The sequence below is a fragment of the Aplysia californica genome, unplaced genomic scaffold, assembly GCF_000002075.1.
Source record: "Aplysia californica isolate F4 #8 unplaced genomic scaffold, AplCal3.0 scaffold00978, whole genome shotgun sequence".
In the NCBI taxonomy this organism is placed as follows: domain Eukaryota; kingdom Metazoa; phylum Mollusca; class Gastropoda; order Aplysiida; family Aplysiidae; genus Aplysia; species Aplysia californica.
This window is the reverse complement of record NW_004798248.1, coordinates 125061-139864: the sequence shown is the minus strand read 5'-3', so window position 1 is coordinate 139864 and position 14804 is coordinate 125061. Positions and strand designations below refer to the sequence as shown.

Sequence of the window (14804 nt, the reverse complement as noted above, 5' to 3'; positions counted from 1 at the left end):
TGTAAATTTTCAGTTACCATGGACTCTTAAGATAAGGAAATAACTAATCTTTGGAGGCCATTTTCTCACTAATTTTATCTCTGAAAATATGGGACCACCACTTCCTTCATTCGCAAATTTCTCGACTTGTATTCATGATAAATGGATAGTTTTTCATCCAAATAAAGACAAGTGAACAAGCTTTAAGATGATACCAATAACTCTACATGCCCAAAAATTGACAAGAGCCTGATTCCACCACGTGGCCTCACAAATCTTTTTTCTGATCATAGCAAATTGAGTGGGAAAAAAACAGACTTTGTATGATCCTTTGCTTCAAATCGTAACATGCACAGAAAAACTATAACTATGAAAATCTAGGAGTGCCAGACACTTTGAAAGACTTGACGATTTCTGCAAGGATGCAATGAAAACAAAAAACAAACAATTCTGGTATTGAAAAAACAAAAGTTTTTTAAATTCAAAAAGGAGCAAACTCTGCAGGAATGTAGTCTCCTTTCGCGTTGAGACTTTCTAGACGTCTTTTAATGCTGGTGAAGGAGGGCCGTTCACATGGAATCTGTAACAAACACAAACACTCAAAGGTCAATAACTGAATAACAGACAGTTGATTAATGTGTGTGTGTGTGTGTGTGTGTGTGTGTGTGTGTGTGTGTGTGTGTGTGTGTGTGTGTGTGTGAGTGTGTGTGAGTGTGTGTGTACGAGTGCATGCATGTAATAAAGAGAAAAAAAAAAGAGAGAGAGAGAAAGACAGAGAGGGTGAGAGAGAGAGAGAGAGAGAGAGAGAGAGACAGAGACAGAGAGAGAGAGAGAGAGAGAGAGAGAGAGAGAGAGAGAGAGAGAGCAAACTTGTGCATGGTTAAATGAGGATACTTATGAGTGAGAAAGTGAGAAAGTATACTTGCCTATTTGTGTATTTGTGTGAGAAAGAGAGGGTTTATACTTGTGTATTTGTGTGAGAAAGTGTGCGTGTATACTTGTGTATTTGTGTGAGAAAGTGTGCATGTATACTTGTGTATTTGTGTGAGAAAGTGTGCGTATATATACTTGTGTATTTTTGTGAGAAAGTGTGCGTGTATATTTGTGTATTTGTGTGAGAAAGTGTACATGTATACTTGTGTATTTGTGTGAGAAAGAGAGGGTATATACTTGCGTATTTGTGTGAGAAAGTGGGCGTGTATACTTGTGTATTTATGTGAGAAAGTGGGCAAGTATACTTGTGTATTTGTGTGAGAAAGAGAGGGTATATACTTGCGTATTTGTGTGAGAAAGTGGGCGTGTATACTTGTGTATTTGTGTGAGAAAGTGTGTGTGTTTACCAGTGTATTTGTGTGGGTGTATACTTGTGTATTTTGTGTGAGAAAGCGTGCGTGTATACTGGCGTATTTGTGTGAGAAAGTGGGCGTGTATACTTGTGTATTTGAGTGAGAAAGTGTGCGTGTATACTTGTGTATTTGTGTGAGAAAGCGTACATGTATACTTGTGTATTTGTGTGAGAAAGTGTCAAAGCATACTTGTGTATTTGTGTGAGAAAGAGTGGGTATATGCTTGCGTAATTTTATGAGAAAGTGTGCGTATATACTTGTGTATTTGTGTGAGAAAGCGTGCGTGTTTACTTGTGTATTTGTGAGAGAAAGTGTGTGTGTATACTTGTGTATTTGTGTGAGAAAGTGTGTGTGTATACTTGTGTATTTGTGTGAGGAAGTGTGCAAGCATACTTGTGTATTTGTGTGAGAAAGTGTGCGTGTTTACCAGTGTATTTGTGTGGGTGTATACTTGTGTATTTTGTGTGAGAAAGTGGGCGTGTATACTAGCGTATTTGTGTGAGAAAGTGGGCATGTATACTTGTGTATTTGAGTGAGAAAGTGTGCGTGTATACTTGTGTATTTGTGTGAGAAAGTGTGCGTGTATACTTGTGTATTTGTGTAAGAAAACAAGCACGAATGCACATCATTCTCAAGTGTGTATGTTTGTGAGTGTATTTAAGTTAAGCATGCCAGTCTCCTCACTCCCCAAACTGATATGAACCCACACATCAACATGTATGCATATTGCCGACCATCTGTTCAGATGTATTAACCCCAAAAATTGCGAGAAAAATCTTTTTTTCTTGCAGTTTCTTCACGTGTGGAATCTGCTGTATACAGAAGTCTACTGGATAAACACTTTGACGAAATTCAAATTTTAAATGTTGAAAAAAGCAAGAAAAGATGCATAATGTAGGTACAATTTTTTAATTTATAATTTAAGTTTTTTTTTCTCTCCTGACAAATTTGTTTCGGGGCTGAGAACATTTGTACAGCTTGCTGCTGAATTATTTCTGTTTTTAAGTAATATGAAACCAAAATGGCCGCTGGATTGGAAAAGTAGAAATATGTTGTATGTATTATGTTTTCTGTGTGCATCTGCATACAGACTCGTGGGAGTTCTTGAACAGACACAGCAACAGGACTACCGGACTGACCTCTGCCCAACAATCCATCATCAGATCATACAGCGGCTTGGGGGTGTGGCGCGGCTTGTCCAGTCGCTTCCGCTCCTCGCCGACGTACTTAGCCACCTCCGGGTTCTTCATGCCGGAGTATGGCATCTCACCAAAGGAATAGATCTCCCACAGCAAAATACCTGACAAAAAGATATACGTAAATTATTTTTTTTAAATTCAGTGGTTTGAAAGACCATCCCTCGGTAGGAGGAGATTGCCATTCTTAGGTCCTACTTTTTCTTTTTTTCCTCTGTTGTTCATGCCCGTCTGTCTTGCTTTTTCCCCTGAATAAATGACTGTAATTGTGTCTATGTGCTTCCTTTACGAAAAGAAAAGGATAAGTAACTTGCTACACAAATAGGTCCCATATGTGAGGCAGCGTGGTGGAATCAGGCTCTCGTCAAAATAATGAAAGTGAAGAAACTTTCATTTTACCGCAGGTTTATGAATTTTTATCAAATTTTTGTTTCTTGGCTCAACACCTTTCATGCTCATTGAAGACTGATTTCTGTGTGGGTTTTACTTAAAAATGTTGATTAAAGGCACAAAAATGTAAATTTTCAGTTACCACGGACTCTTAAGCTAAGGAAATAACCAACCTTTGGGGGCCATTTTCTCACTAATTTTACCTCTGAAAACAGGTGACCCTACCTCCTTCATTCGCAAATATCTGGAATTGTACTCAAGATAAATGGATATTTTTTCAATGAAATAAAGACAAATGAACAAGCTTTAAGATGACACCAATAACTCTACATGCCCAAAAATTGACGAGAGCCTGATTCCACCAAGCTGCCTCACATATAGGAGACAAACATTATGCCAACCATCCACAAAACATCCCTGAGAACTAGACAGGGAACAAAAGATAAAATCTAGAAGAAGGAGAGATTGCGTTATCACTGAACAGTCATGCACAGATAAAACAGAAAACGTAAAATCACGGATAGCTTTTAAAATACGTCATTCCCCAGCTAACGTCTTTTTACTATTTCGTTACACTGGTGTACCCAGGGTTCCTGCCATGAACTTCCCATCAAATTCAAGGAGGTTTCAAGGAGAAATTGGTAAAAATCAAGGAGGTTTGGTCAAGAATTTCATGACGAAAGCCTACTTCCGATAGGCCCACACTGGTCGGAAAGAAATCATATCATAGTTTCCAATTTCCTACAAAAACTGTCCAGGGTGACTGCCTACTCTGCTTCTCAATTATCCAGGGGGGCTCATCCATTTTCCAGGGGCATGGTTCATAACAATGACAGTGCATGCTCCATTTATATATTATATACAAAATATATACACACACGCGCGTGCGCGCGCATTTAGGTACATTATATCCAGTTAACAACATGTCAGTGTGGCACTGGGATACTGTGTGACTTAGGTATTTCAGTCTGTTCTTACTTATTTACATTTTCCCCTCATCATATTCGTCTATATAAACTACATGAAAATGAATCTTGCTTTGAGCCTGAGAAAAGGCCTTGAACAAGAATATCGATTGTCAAGAACCAGTTTGGGTGTCAAGGTTTATATAATAAACGTGAAAGACAAAAATTGTTGCTCAAACTCAAAGTAGAGTAATAACACTGTTATTAACATGAATGTCTCAAGTAGACCTATTCAGAGTGAGAGGTGTAAAAACTGAGGGAGGGCAAGATGCAGTGACATTGAAAATCTGCGAATCTTGAGCAGAAAGCTAAAATATAGAATATACAATACATGTAATTTATTATCACCTACGCAATGAAATGGGAACCCTTTAGTTAAAAAACACGGCTTACAAGGTATGAGTATGACGGATCCCGATTCCACACAAGGCCTGCACCAACGCGCGCTTTGCAGAGAGCTCCAGATCAGTAGTAGATCTAGTAATCAAAATGAAGTAAAGTAAAATCTGCTTCCAAGTTCAGTCTTTGTCATTCGGTGTTGCCTTCAACCCCATCCCCCCAAGTGCGCTTTTTAAAAAAATCAGTACCCCCCCGAGTCTTATACTTCGCAGCGCTCAGACTTTGTATGAACTTTGGTGACCTCAACCATCGCCGATACTCACGAAGTGATGAAAAAGCACAGGTTTACTGACCGGTAACGATGGCGAGCCCGACAAGAAGCTTGTATAACTTTCTTTTTTTTTTCCACAAGTGACAGCACAGGACAAATGATTTATTTTCATGGCGACACAGCTTTTGTAATGTAAAACCTGCATGTTACAAATGTGTTATCAGACTACTAGGCCCTATCAGCAAATTTCTGGGTGGTAACGAAAACGAAAGTAGATCTTGATTTTCCCGATTTTCGCACATACACGACTTCCACTTGTTGCCGCCATAACCGCCTGTGCGCGTGTAACGTACTCATCAGGCCGGGAAAAGCCGAATGAATAATTATCACAATCACAACCGGAAAAAATGAACTCAAGGACATTATCGGATTTGGTCTTCAAATATTCGAGAACTTCCATGCATTTTCCCGCGTCTTTCACTGGGCAATTAACAGATTTCTTCAAATTCCCGTTGTATTCCAGGTCTTGGCGATTTTTTTCAAATTCCTGGGTAATTCCAGGGGCCCCCGGGATTCCAGGGGCCTGATAGTCACCCCGTGTTCCTGTCCTATCTGGCAAAATTCAAGGGGTTTTCAAGGAGATTTGTCCTTGAATGCAAATTCAAGCAGTTTTCAAGGACTCCTTGAATTCAAGGAGGCCGCGGGAACCCTGTTTACCCGAATTACAGATGTGTTAAACATATTCGCTATCCCAGAACTACAAGGTTCTATCTGCTCAGTACCTAGTCTTGAGAAAATTGCTGTTAAAAATTTTGAGTTTCACAACATGCCAAGCTTTTTTTCATGCAATTCTTTGAATATCTTCATAACAACTCGGAATAATCTTGCGATTTTGATAGAGCAGATTATAGAAAATTGGTTTCTGACTCATGGTCTTGGTAATTAAAAACGGCTAAAAATGTCACATGGAACTTTTTAACTCCAAGGCAGCGACTTGTCAATGCCTGACGCGTTAGAGTACTCTGTGCTCAACTGTATCATGTAGAGCCACCATGTGCCACTCACCGTAAGCCCACACGTCTGACTTGCTGCTGAACGTGCGGTGGTGGAGCACCTCTGGAGGCGCCCACTTGATGGGGAACTTGGTCCCCGTGGACATCTGGTAGTTGTCGTCAGAGAGCACCATCCTGTGCACAAACACAAACGGAATAAGATGAGATAAGATAAGATAAGATACATCTTTATTGTCCAGATCCAGGCACATAGGTTTGGTGTTTCACCACATGCAGTGTTTCACCACGCACAAACACACACATAAATAAACATGCATAAACACACGTGTGCACACCCATATAGACACACTCTTCCTTCACGCATTCTCTCTTCCACACACACACAGATAGCATCAACCAGAACTGACCACAGAATGGGGTCACCGGACACCTCGCTGGGGGGGGAGGGGGGCGCCTCCAGTGTGTAAGTGAATTGTCAGTTCAGGCTTAAATTTAAAAGTGATGTCAAGCAAGTATCGATGACACAGTGTTTAGATGGGTGGTTACTAGAATGTGTCCTTTCACAAGACATGACAACCCTAGCTCAGAAAAATAGGGCGCTGTGCAGTGGCGAGCAGCAATGGATGTTTATGAAATTGTTCTGTATTGGTGTAATATTACGTATTTATGTATATATTCATAATTATGTAATCAGGTATGTGTATTTGCCATTGTAACCCTAATTTCCCCATGGGGATTAATACTATACTTTATTTTTACTTTTCCAATCCAGCGGCCCTTTAAGTTCTAGCCCTTCAGCCTGTTGATATGGTAAAGAATTTACAGGGTTTTATACAGGTTTGTCGCTGTATAGAGTATTTCCGATATCTGGGGAGGCAGGTAAGTAGGTGCTACGCAGGCCCCTAAGTGCAGGGCAGGTAAATCTATTTCGGTAGGAATTCAGTGGGATGTGTTGTGTTCCCAGGCGAAAGACAGTGACTTGTTCTCTTCTACTCAGGGAATTTAGTGCATCTTTTGGGTATATTGTAATACTAAGTTTTGAGGTTGTGTTTGTGATGCTCCATTCTTGGCACGGGTGGCCTGGGATGTTGCTGTGGCCACGGATCCATGGGGATCACTAAAATGTACCTTATATATTATATTCATTTATAAAATGGTCCACTACTTTTCTCCTGGACAATGAGTGGTCGTCTTGGACAAGTTCAACGGTCATCACTTCAGAGTACTGGACCAGAGGGCAAAAAGCCCAAACATTGATGGATCAAAAATCAGTATCAGCAGGGCTCTTCTGGTATTTCCACATAGTAAAGTATGATATTAAAAGGGTTCTTTCTGGATTGTGTGGGTGCTTCCAGTTATCATTTGTTGTGAGTTCTATCGCCGGAGCACTACATGGTGATCTACATCTCATTCTGAAATGACTACTCAGCTCCAAGAATAAAAATACATGAGAAAAAGGTTCTACTTATATTTCCATACCAAATTAACAAAATTTGACATCCAACGTCTCAAAGGGACCTAAAATGCAGAAAGAGCCCCTTTAAAAGGGACCTAAAATGCAGAAAGAGCCCCTTTACAAGGGACCTAAAATGCAGAAAGAGCCCCTTTAATACCATACGATAACATTCTCCCTTACTTATTGAGCATGAAAAATTGATAGACTCTCGAATCCTGGAGGAAGCACCTAACCATATGAACTTCATCGTACAAAAAGTTTTTAAAAAATGAAAAGTCATTCAACAAACCATTAACCCCTCCACTGCCTGGCTCAAGACTGTTTTGGGCTCTTTGGTAGGGTTGTGGAGCAGGTCTGGCCATGAAATACTTTATTTATAGACTTAGCACAGGGGACAGACGTGTTCAATTATTTCATGGAATCAAGAAGCTGACTTCTCGAGTATATCTGGTCAATTTTAAGGACAAGCGGGCTAACCCAGATTTCGGGGGTTTCCAGGAATCTTGTCCAAAACCAAAAGTGAGCATTGCCCTACCTACAGCAGAAGTTTGGTTTCATTCGTGTGTATATTTGTTTTGTTATAGAGAAAACTCTCAGTATCTTTTAAAGAAACTGAACAGGGATCCAAAAACTTTACCTTTGATTTTCTCAAAACAGCATTTTTCGGGATAGCCCCCTTGTGCTTAAAAGCGACCATTTAACACTTTGCTCCGAAGGGACGCCGATGGCCGACGGCAAGAGGTCATCCTTTTCATCTACGGGACGCTGATTGGCGACAGTGTGATAGAGCAACAAAAACATTGCAGCCATGACCTCCTTTTACACATGCACACTTGTTAACATTATAATTTTCTTTCTGAATGGTTTGTGTGGCCTTTGAGAGTGGAAATCAGTTTGTTTACAACAACTTGAGTAAATGTCAAGTTTTTTAAATGTCAAGTGGACGTAACATGAGCGCTGCATTACACTCAGAATTCAGGTCATGAAAGTGCAATATCTTTTTTGTTTTACTAGAAGTTTGCGGCGCTAGCAACTGCATAAGGTCATAGGAGCGCAAGAAGATTAGAGGTGTTACAAGAGAGCAACAAACATAAAAAAGAAGTAGGGGAGATAAGGACGATAGATGTTTGATAGGAAAGAATCTAAGCAAACCACACCAGAGCACCCGTCAACCACCCACGTGCAAATATCTAAAATTTCCAATACTTATTCTAATTCCCTTTTCGGTGAACATGCAATCATCATGTTCAATTTTCTCAATATATTGAAAATTTCATTATGGTGGTGGTATTTTTGCCGAGATACGGGTATACTACTGATGTAGCCCATCTATATCCAGGTACGTGGGGACAAAGGGTGCGTGCACTGCGTGGATGAAAAATGTTAAGAGAGGTTTGTCATCAATTCTGAGACTCCAGTCAACATCAAGAGGTCAGATAGTTGTACAAAGGAAGCAAAAGAATGTACTTTAAAAGTTCTCAAATCCACAGACAAAAAAGTAAACAGACAGAATCAGAATCAGCTTTTTTTTCTTCCAGTCATTAGGACTATTAACAGTTCTAGAGTTCATCATTTTGCCATTAACAAAAACAATATCAATTTACCTGGCCAGACCAAAGTCGCCAACTTTCACTATCAGATCTCTGGAGACCAGACAGTTCCGGGCGGCCAAGTCTCTATGGATGAATTTCTTCTGGTCCAGGTACTCCATTGCTCTGCAAACCTAATCAAAGAAAAAAAAAAGAAAGCTATAAAAGCCTCGAAACCTTTTCACCGAAGAGAAATTATACTTTTTTTGTTTTTTTAAAAAGTTTACAGCACTTGCAACACAATAAGGTCATATAAGTGCCGAAGATTAGAGGTGTTACAAGAGAGTAACAAACATAAAAAAGGAGGAGGAGAGATCAGGACAAAAGATGTTTGAAAGGAAAGAAGGAGCAAACCACACCAGAGCACCCGCCAACCACCCACGGAGAAATTATAGCAACAATACCAATCAACCAAGTCATATAATAGAGCATGTTCACCAGAGCTGTCCAGAACAGCTACTACCCAGCTACAGTTAGACAACTTGACATGGCCAAATAGCTGTGAGTACACACCTTACCGCCCACAGTCAGACAAACGAACGCTGCAGACAGAGCTGTGAGTATACAGCAGAACACCCACCAACCACCCACAGTCAGACAACTGAAAAGGGTAGACAGATCTGTGAGTATACAGCAGAACACCCACCAACTGCCCACAGTCAGACAAACCAATACAGCAGACAGCTGTGAGAATAGAGTAGACAGAGCTGTGAGGATACAGCAGACAGAGCAGTGACTACAGCAGAACACCCACCAACCACTCAGGTCTAGACAATCCACCAGATTAGATAGAGCTGACCAGTGTCTATGGTCTAATGGTTATATCGTGTGCCCATTGTGGATGAGATAGGGTTAGCCAAATTTGTCGCCTCAAAACAAACACATTTGGGTTTTTTTAAAGCGACAAGTTGGGCGCGATCAGTTTGTGCCACGATAGCCGCTTTGCGCCCTCAATCTGGCTTGCAATCCGACCAGACCCGATCCCCTAATGGGCACCCTGTATTAGGCTTTTAGAGGTAGCAAACAGAAGCGCTGAGTTCGATTCCTGAAAGGAGACAACCCCCCCCCCCCCCAAGTCTCTCCATCAGGCTACTGGGACGCTGTATCTCCCTCAGTCCAGACAGACTCTTCCTGTCAGGTACAGTCGAAGCAACCCATTCCCTACATGACTTAAATTGTCTCAATAACAGCGTAAAAGATTTAGAAAAAGAATAATTACCATCAGGGAAAAATCCAGTAGTTGGTTCTGATTGTTGAGCAGCTCTGGCCGGTGTTCCCTCAAGTACATGTTTAAGGCACCTGGAATAAAGTAACGTTCTTCAGGTACATGTTTAAGGCACCTGGAATAAAGTAATGTTCTTCAGGTACATGTTTAAGGAACCTGGAATAAAGTAACGTTCTTCAGGTACATGTTCAAGGCACCTGGAATAAAATAACGTTCTTCAGGTACATGGTCAAGGCACCTGGAATAGAGTAACGTTCTTCAGGTACATGTTTAAGGCACCTGGAATAAAGTAACGTTCTTCAGGTACATTTTTAAGGCACCTGGAATAAAGTAACATTCTTCAGGTACATGTTCAAGGCACCTGGAATAAAATAACATCTTCAGGTACATGTTCAAGGCACCTGGAATAAAGAAACATCTTCAGGTACATGTTCAAGGTACCTGGAATAAAGTAACGTTCTTCAGGTACATTTTTAAGGCACCTGGAATAGAGTAACGTTCTTCAGGTACATGTTCAAGACACCTGGAATAAAGTAACGTTCTTCAGGTACATGTTCAAGGCACCTGGAATAAAATAACTTTCTTCAGGTACATGTTCAAGGCACCTGGAATAAAGTAAGGTTCTTCAGGTACATGTTCAAGGCACCTGGAATAAAGTAACGTTCTTCAGGTACATGTTTAAGACATCTGGAATAAAGTAACGTTCTTCAGGTACATGTTCAAGGCACCTGGAATAAAGTAACGTTCTTCAGGTACATGTTAAAAAACCCAGGAATAAAGTAACGTTCTTCAGGTACATGTTAAAAAACCCAGGAATAAAGTAACGTTCTTCAGGTACATGTTCAAGGCACCTGGAATAAAGTAACGTTCTTCAGGTACATGTTCAAGGCACCTGGAATAAAGTAACGTTCTTCAGGTACATGTTCAAGGCACCTGGAATAAAGTAACGTTCTTCAGGTACATGTTCAAGGCACCTGGAATAAAGTAACATTCTTCAGGTACATGTTTAAGACACCTGGAATAAAGTAACGTTCTTCAGGTACATGTTAAAAAAACCAGGAATAATAACGGTTCGACCGTCAATGTCTGATGATGACCAATGTATATATGCAGAGGAGAATATTTCCTAACGTATATATGCAGAGGAGATTATTTCTTAAAGTGGAATAGAAGAAATAAGCATAAAGATGATTTTGTGGCTTCTGCTGTGGCCCTCCAATCACCCACACAGTCGGACTATGCACTTACCATGGTCAAGTAACTCAGTAATTATCAACTGCTTCCCCTTGTCGACTAGCACCACTCCATACAGCTGTACCAAGTTTGTGTGTTTGAGTTGCCTGAAGAAAGAACAATACACAAGGTAAGTGAAAGTCTAAGACCAGTGTGAAGATCAACAGCTTAATTAGTGCTTCATCTTCAAAACCAAAATGATCTACTTTTGTCTAGCACAGTAATAATAATAATAATAATAATAGATAGCATTTGTATAGCTCATATCCCCGCTCAGCAGCAGGCTCTATGCGCTTTACACTATATTATTACCCCAGCAGACCATAGAACACTCCGAAACATTCTCAGCTTCCCGGGAAGAATACAGTGCAAGCAGCCGATTAAGCGCTCAAACACTAACAAACTGACAAGATCTTTCGCTGTCTATAGCCGGGTACCCTTTCCCACCTGGGTGAAGTGAGGAAAATTCATGTAAAGTGCCTTTCCCAAGGACACAACGTCGGGCCCTTGATGGAATTCGAACCCACGACCTTACGGTTGCGAGTCCGAGAGCCTAACCACTAGGCCACCGACGCCACCAGTATCTAAGTTAATTAAAACACACGTTAAAAAAAAACCTGGACTTTCTGGATTTTTATTGCTTCAGCAAGACTTTCATGGCTTTTCCGATCCAGCGGGGAGACTTTCATGGCACAAGCAGGTCATATAAGTAATGCAGGTTAGGGTCATTACAAGAAAGTTGTTGTTGTTGTGTGTGTGTGGTAGCCTATCCGTTCGAAATGTTTGGAGCCCCGAAGAGCGTGCTCTTCGCCAGGGCCACCGCCTCCCTTGGATAGCGGGTGAGGCAGTCCAACCTTCCTGAATCCCCCCCGAAGAGATGCCACCGCCGGGCCTCCGTGGCGGGGCATCTCTGCAGCCAGTGCTCCAAATCTTGGGGTTCCTCGCTGCACAATGGACAGGTTGGGTCCGATGTTCTGTCTATTCTATTTTTGTAGGCCCGCAGCCCAGAGAAGTGACCGGTCCTGATTTTTGCCAGTAATGACTGGTCACTGCGGGACATAATAAGAGCCTCTCTTTTTAAGGAAAATGCCCTGTATACTTCCTTCGTCCGCGTGTGGCATATAGGGGGGGTCTTTTGTAATTAGTTTTATCTGGGCGCACGCACTTTCATAAGTAATTTGGCGGCCTGACCCTGCAGCGCTGTTGCCAGTTTGGCATTACTGTCAGCGAGATCGTTGCCGAGGATATCGCAGTGTGTTGTTGTTGTTGTTGTTGTTTTCAAATCCCTTTAGCTGTGAGCATATCCTTGTCATCTGGTCAACGCCAGAGTAGAGCAGGCTTTGTAAGTCTATAGGTGTGTGTAGGAACCTGCGTCGAAGAACTGCCAGGTTTGGGCAGTGAAGGAGAAGATGTTCAACGGTCTCCTCGTGGTAGTCACAGTGTCTGCAATGGGGTTCCCACAAGGGTTTAATTTTGTTTATGTGCTTGTTGGTGTGTAAGTGTCCTGTACGGGCTCTGAAGATCAATGTCTTATCCACTCTACATAAGAGATTCGAAGGGTCTTACAAGAAAGTAACATAATATACAAAAAAGGAAGAGAGATAAAGACTATAGATGTTTGATAGGAAAGAAGGAGCAAGCCTTGGGATGGAAACTGATCAGTCCAAAATTTACTGAACTTTTCTAGGGCTATACAGATTTGGAAAAATACACTTATTCAATTGTACATTAGTATACATAGTAGAATGACTCACCATTGAGAGTAGGTAGACAGGCCCCACTTACGGAAAATGACAGAGCAAATCAAAATTACTGATTTCTGTAAAATTTACGGAAAATTTCCACCCCTGACAAGCCACAACAGAGCATCCGTTAACCACCCACTGTGAACTTTCTGTTTTAATTGTTTTAGTAAAAGTTTTACATCACTTGTAACACAATTATGTCATATAAGTGCTGAATATTACTATTATTAGACGTGTTATAAGAGAGTAACAAACAAAAAAAAAGGAAAGATAAAGACAATAGATGTTTGACAGGAAAGAAGAAGCAAACCACAACAGAGCACCCACCAAACCACCCACAACTTTCTAGGTAAGATTTCCATGTTATGTTTAGCTTGTTGGGCCTGGGTTCCTGCGATGTTAAGATGCACAACAAGAATAATGATACAGCACTCACGTCATGGTTTTGATTTCCTGTTCCACTTCGTCAGACGATGGTTGGACCTCAATTTCTTTGATGGCGACCGGTATAGGAGAGGGCCCTTCGCGGTACTCCCCCTTGTACACCACCTGTGACAGAAACCACGACAAAAGCATGCCATGATGGTACATCTTTGTGTTTGTTTTGTTAATTTGTTTGTTTGTTTGTTAGAAAATTAGAGAGTGTACATCCACACCCTACCACAATACGCCAAAGGCCCAGGAAGTTGTCTCACTAACAAGGCAATCCCCAATGTCCGGATCGGATGCGGGAACAACTTTTTTTTACTTCACATCAACACAATAACTGTCCTTTAGAGCCGGAAAAATGTCCTTTAGAGCCGGAAAAAAGCTCTTTTGTTTTAGTAAGTTTTACAGCACTTGCAACACAATTAGGTCATAAACGTACTGAAGATTAGAATTAGAGGAGAAAGAAGTTTGACATGAAAGAAGGAGCTAACCACACCAGAGCAACCGCAAACCACCTACATTCAGCGGAGAAAGAGTGAGACAAGCAACAGCAGGAACAGCACAGCTCAAACCTTACCCCAAAACAACCTCGGCCCAGCTCCGGTCCCTTTGTTAACTTCCGAGGATCAAGTTGCCATAGATCTGAAAAAGCAAACCAAAACATTATTTTTCTTTGAAGCAAAGAAGAAAGAAAACAAGTCTTTATTCCTTTTTTTTTTTTTTTTTTTTTAAATTCTATTCCGATCAGATGTGGAAAAGCAAAAGGCAAGTCAACAAATTTATACGCACGAACACACTATCACTTGCCGCGTATAATTTTTTCAAAATTAGAGGTAGGGTTTTTCCCGTGACAGCTGCTCCTTCAGTGTGGAATTCCCTCCTGTTGGATCTAAGAGCGGCGCCCACTTTGACTGCATTTAAATTTGGTCTAAAAACACATTTATTTTCAATACTTTGTCGCCCAAAACGTACGTACGTAAAGAGTGCACTTTGGACAAAATAGTTCTGAGGCTACGATTTGTCTGACATACAACTGTCAGAGATAAATGGTCGTTTTTAAGGACAAGCGGGCTAACCCAGATTACAGGGATTACCAGAAATCTTGACCTACACCAAAAGTGGGCATTGCCCTACCTATAGGACAAGTTTGGTGTCATTGGTGTATAATAATATTTGTTTGGTTATAGAGAAAAAAACCCTTGTCTTTTAAAGAAACTGAATAAAGATCCAAAAACTTAACCTTCGATTTTCTCAAGACAGTATTTTTCGGGATGGCCCCCTTGTGCTTAAAAGCGATCAAATAGATTCGTAAAACGGGAGCAATGAACCATGTGCTATTTGACGCATAATTTCCAATCTCCAGACCGCACTGTTTGTGTGCATACACTTCCAAATTTTACTTATAAAGGTAAATTATGGTGAAATTGTTTAAGATGACCACTCATTCCCGGGGAGAAAAAGGGTTGTCTTAGACAAGTGGACGTCTTCCACAGTGTCGCTTCAGTGTCAAAATAAATTGTAGGGAAGAAATTGGAAAAGGCTGTTTGTACAGGTGATTGTCTTATACAGATGTCCCTTAGAGCAGATTTGACCGTATTTTCCTTTACACGTTGGTTCAGGTTATTGTC

General features: G+C 40.9%; 1 protein-coding gene across 2 annotated transcripts in view; it reads right to left on the bottom strand.

The window, feature by feature from the left end:
• Window positions 1-266: 266 nt before the first annotated feature.
• The window catches only part of LOC101844960 (tyrosine-protein kinase TXK), a 33784-nt gene continuing 19246 nt past the window's right edge, over window positions 267-14804 (bottom strand). For both annotated transcript variants that reach the window (XM_005110981.3, XM_035973063.1), the window contains exons 13-20: window positions 13754-13818; window positions 13184-13296; window positions 11018-11109; window positions 9764-9843; window positions 8560-8678; window positions 5552-5673; window positions 2465-2625; window positions 267-559 (exon numbers count right to left, since the gene is read on the bottom strand). In XM_005110981.3, the coding sequence (XP_005111038.1) occupies window positions 461-559; window positions 2465-2625; window positions 5552-5673; window positions 8560-8678; window positions 9764-9843; window positions 11018-11109; window positions 13184-13296; window positions 13754-13818 (851 nt within the window). In that variant the 3' untranslated portion in view covers window positions 267-460. The remainder of the gene's footprint in view (window positions 560-2464; window positions 2626-5551; window positions 5674-8559; window positions 8679-9763; window positions 9844-11017; window positions 11110-13183; window positions 13297-13753; window positions 13819-14804) is intronic.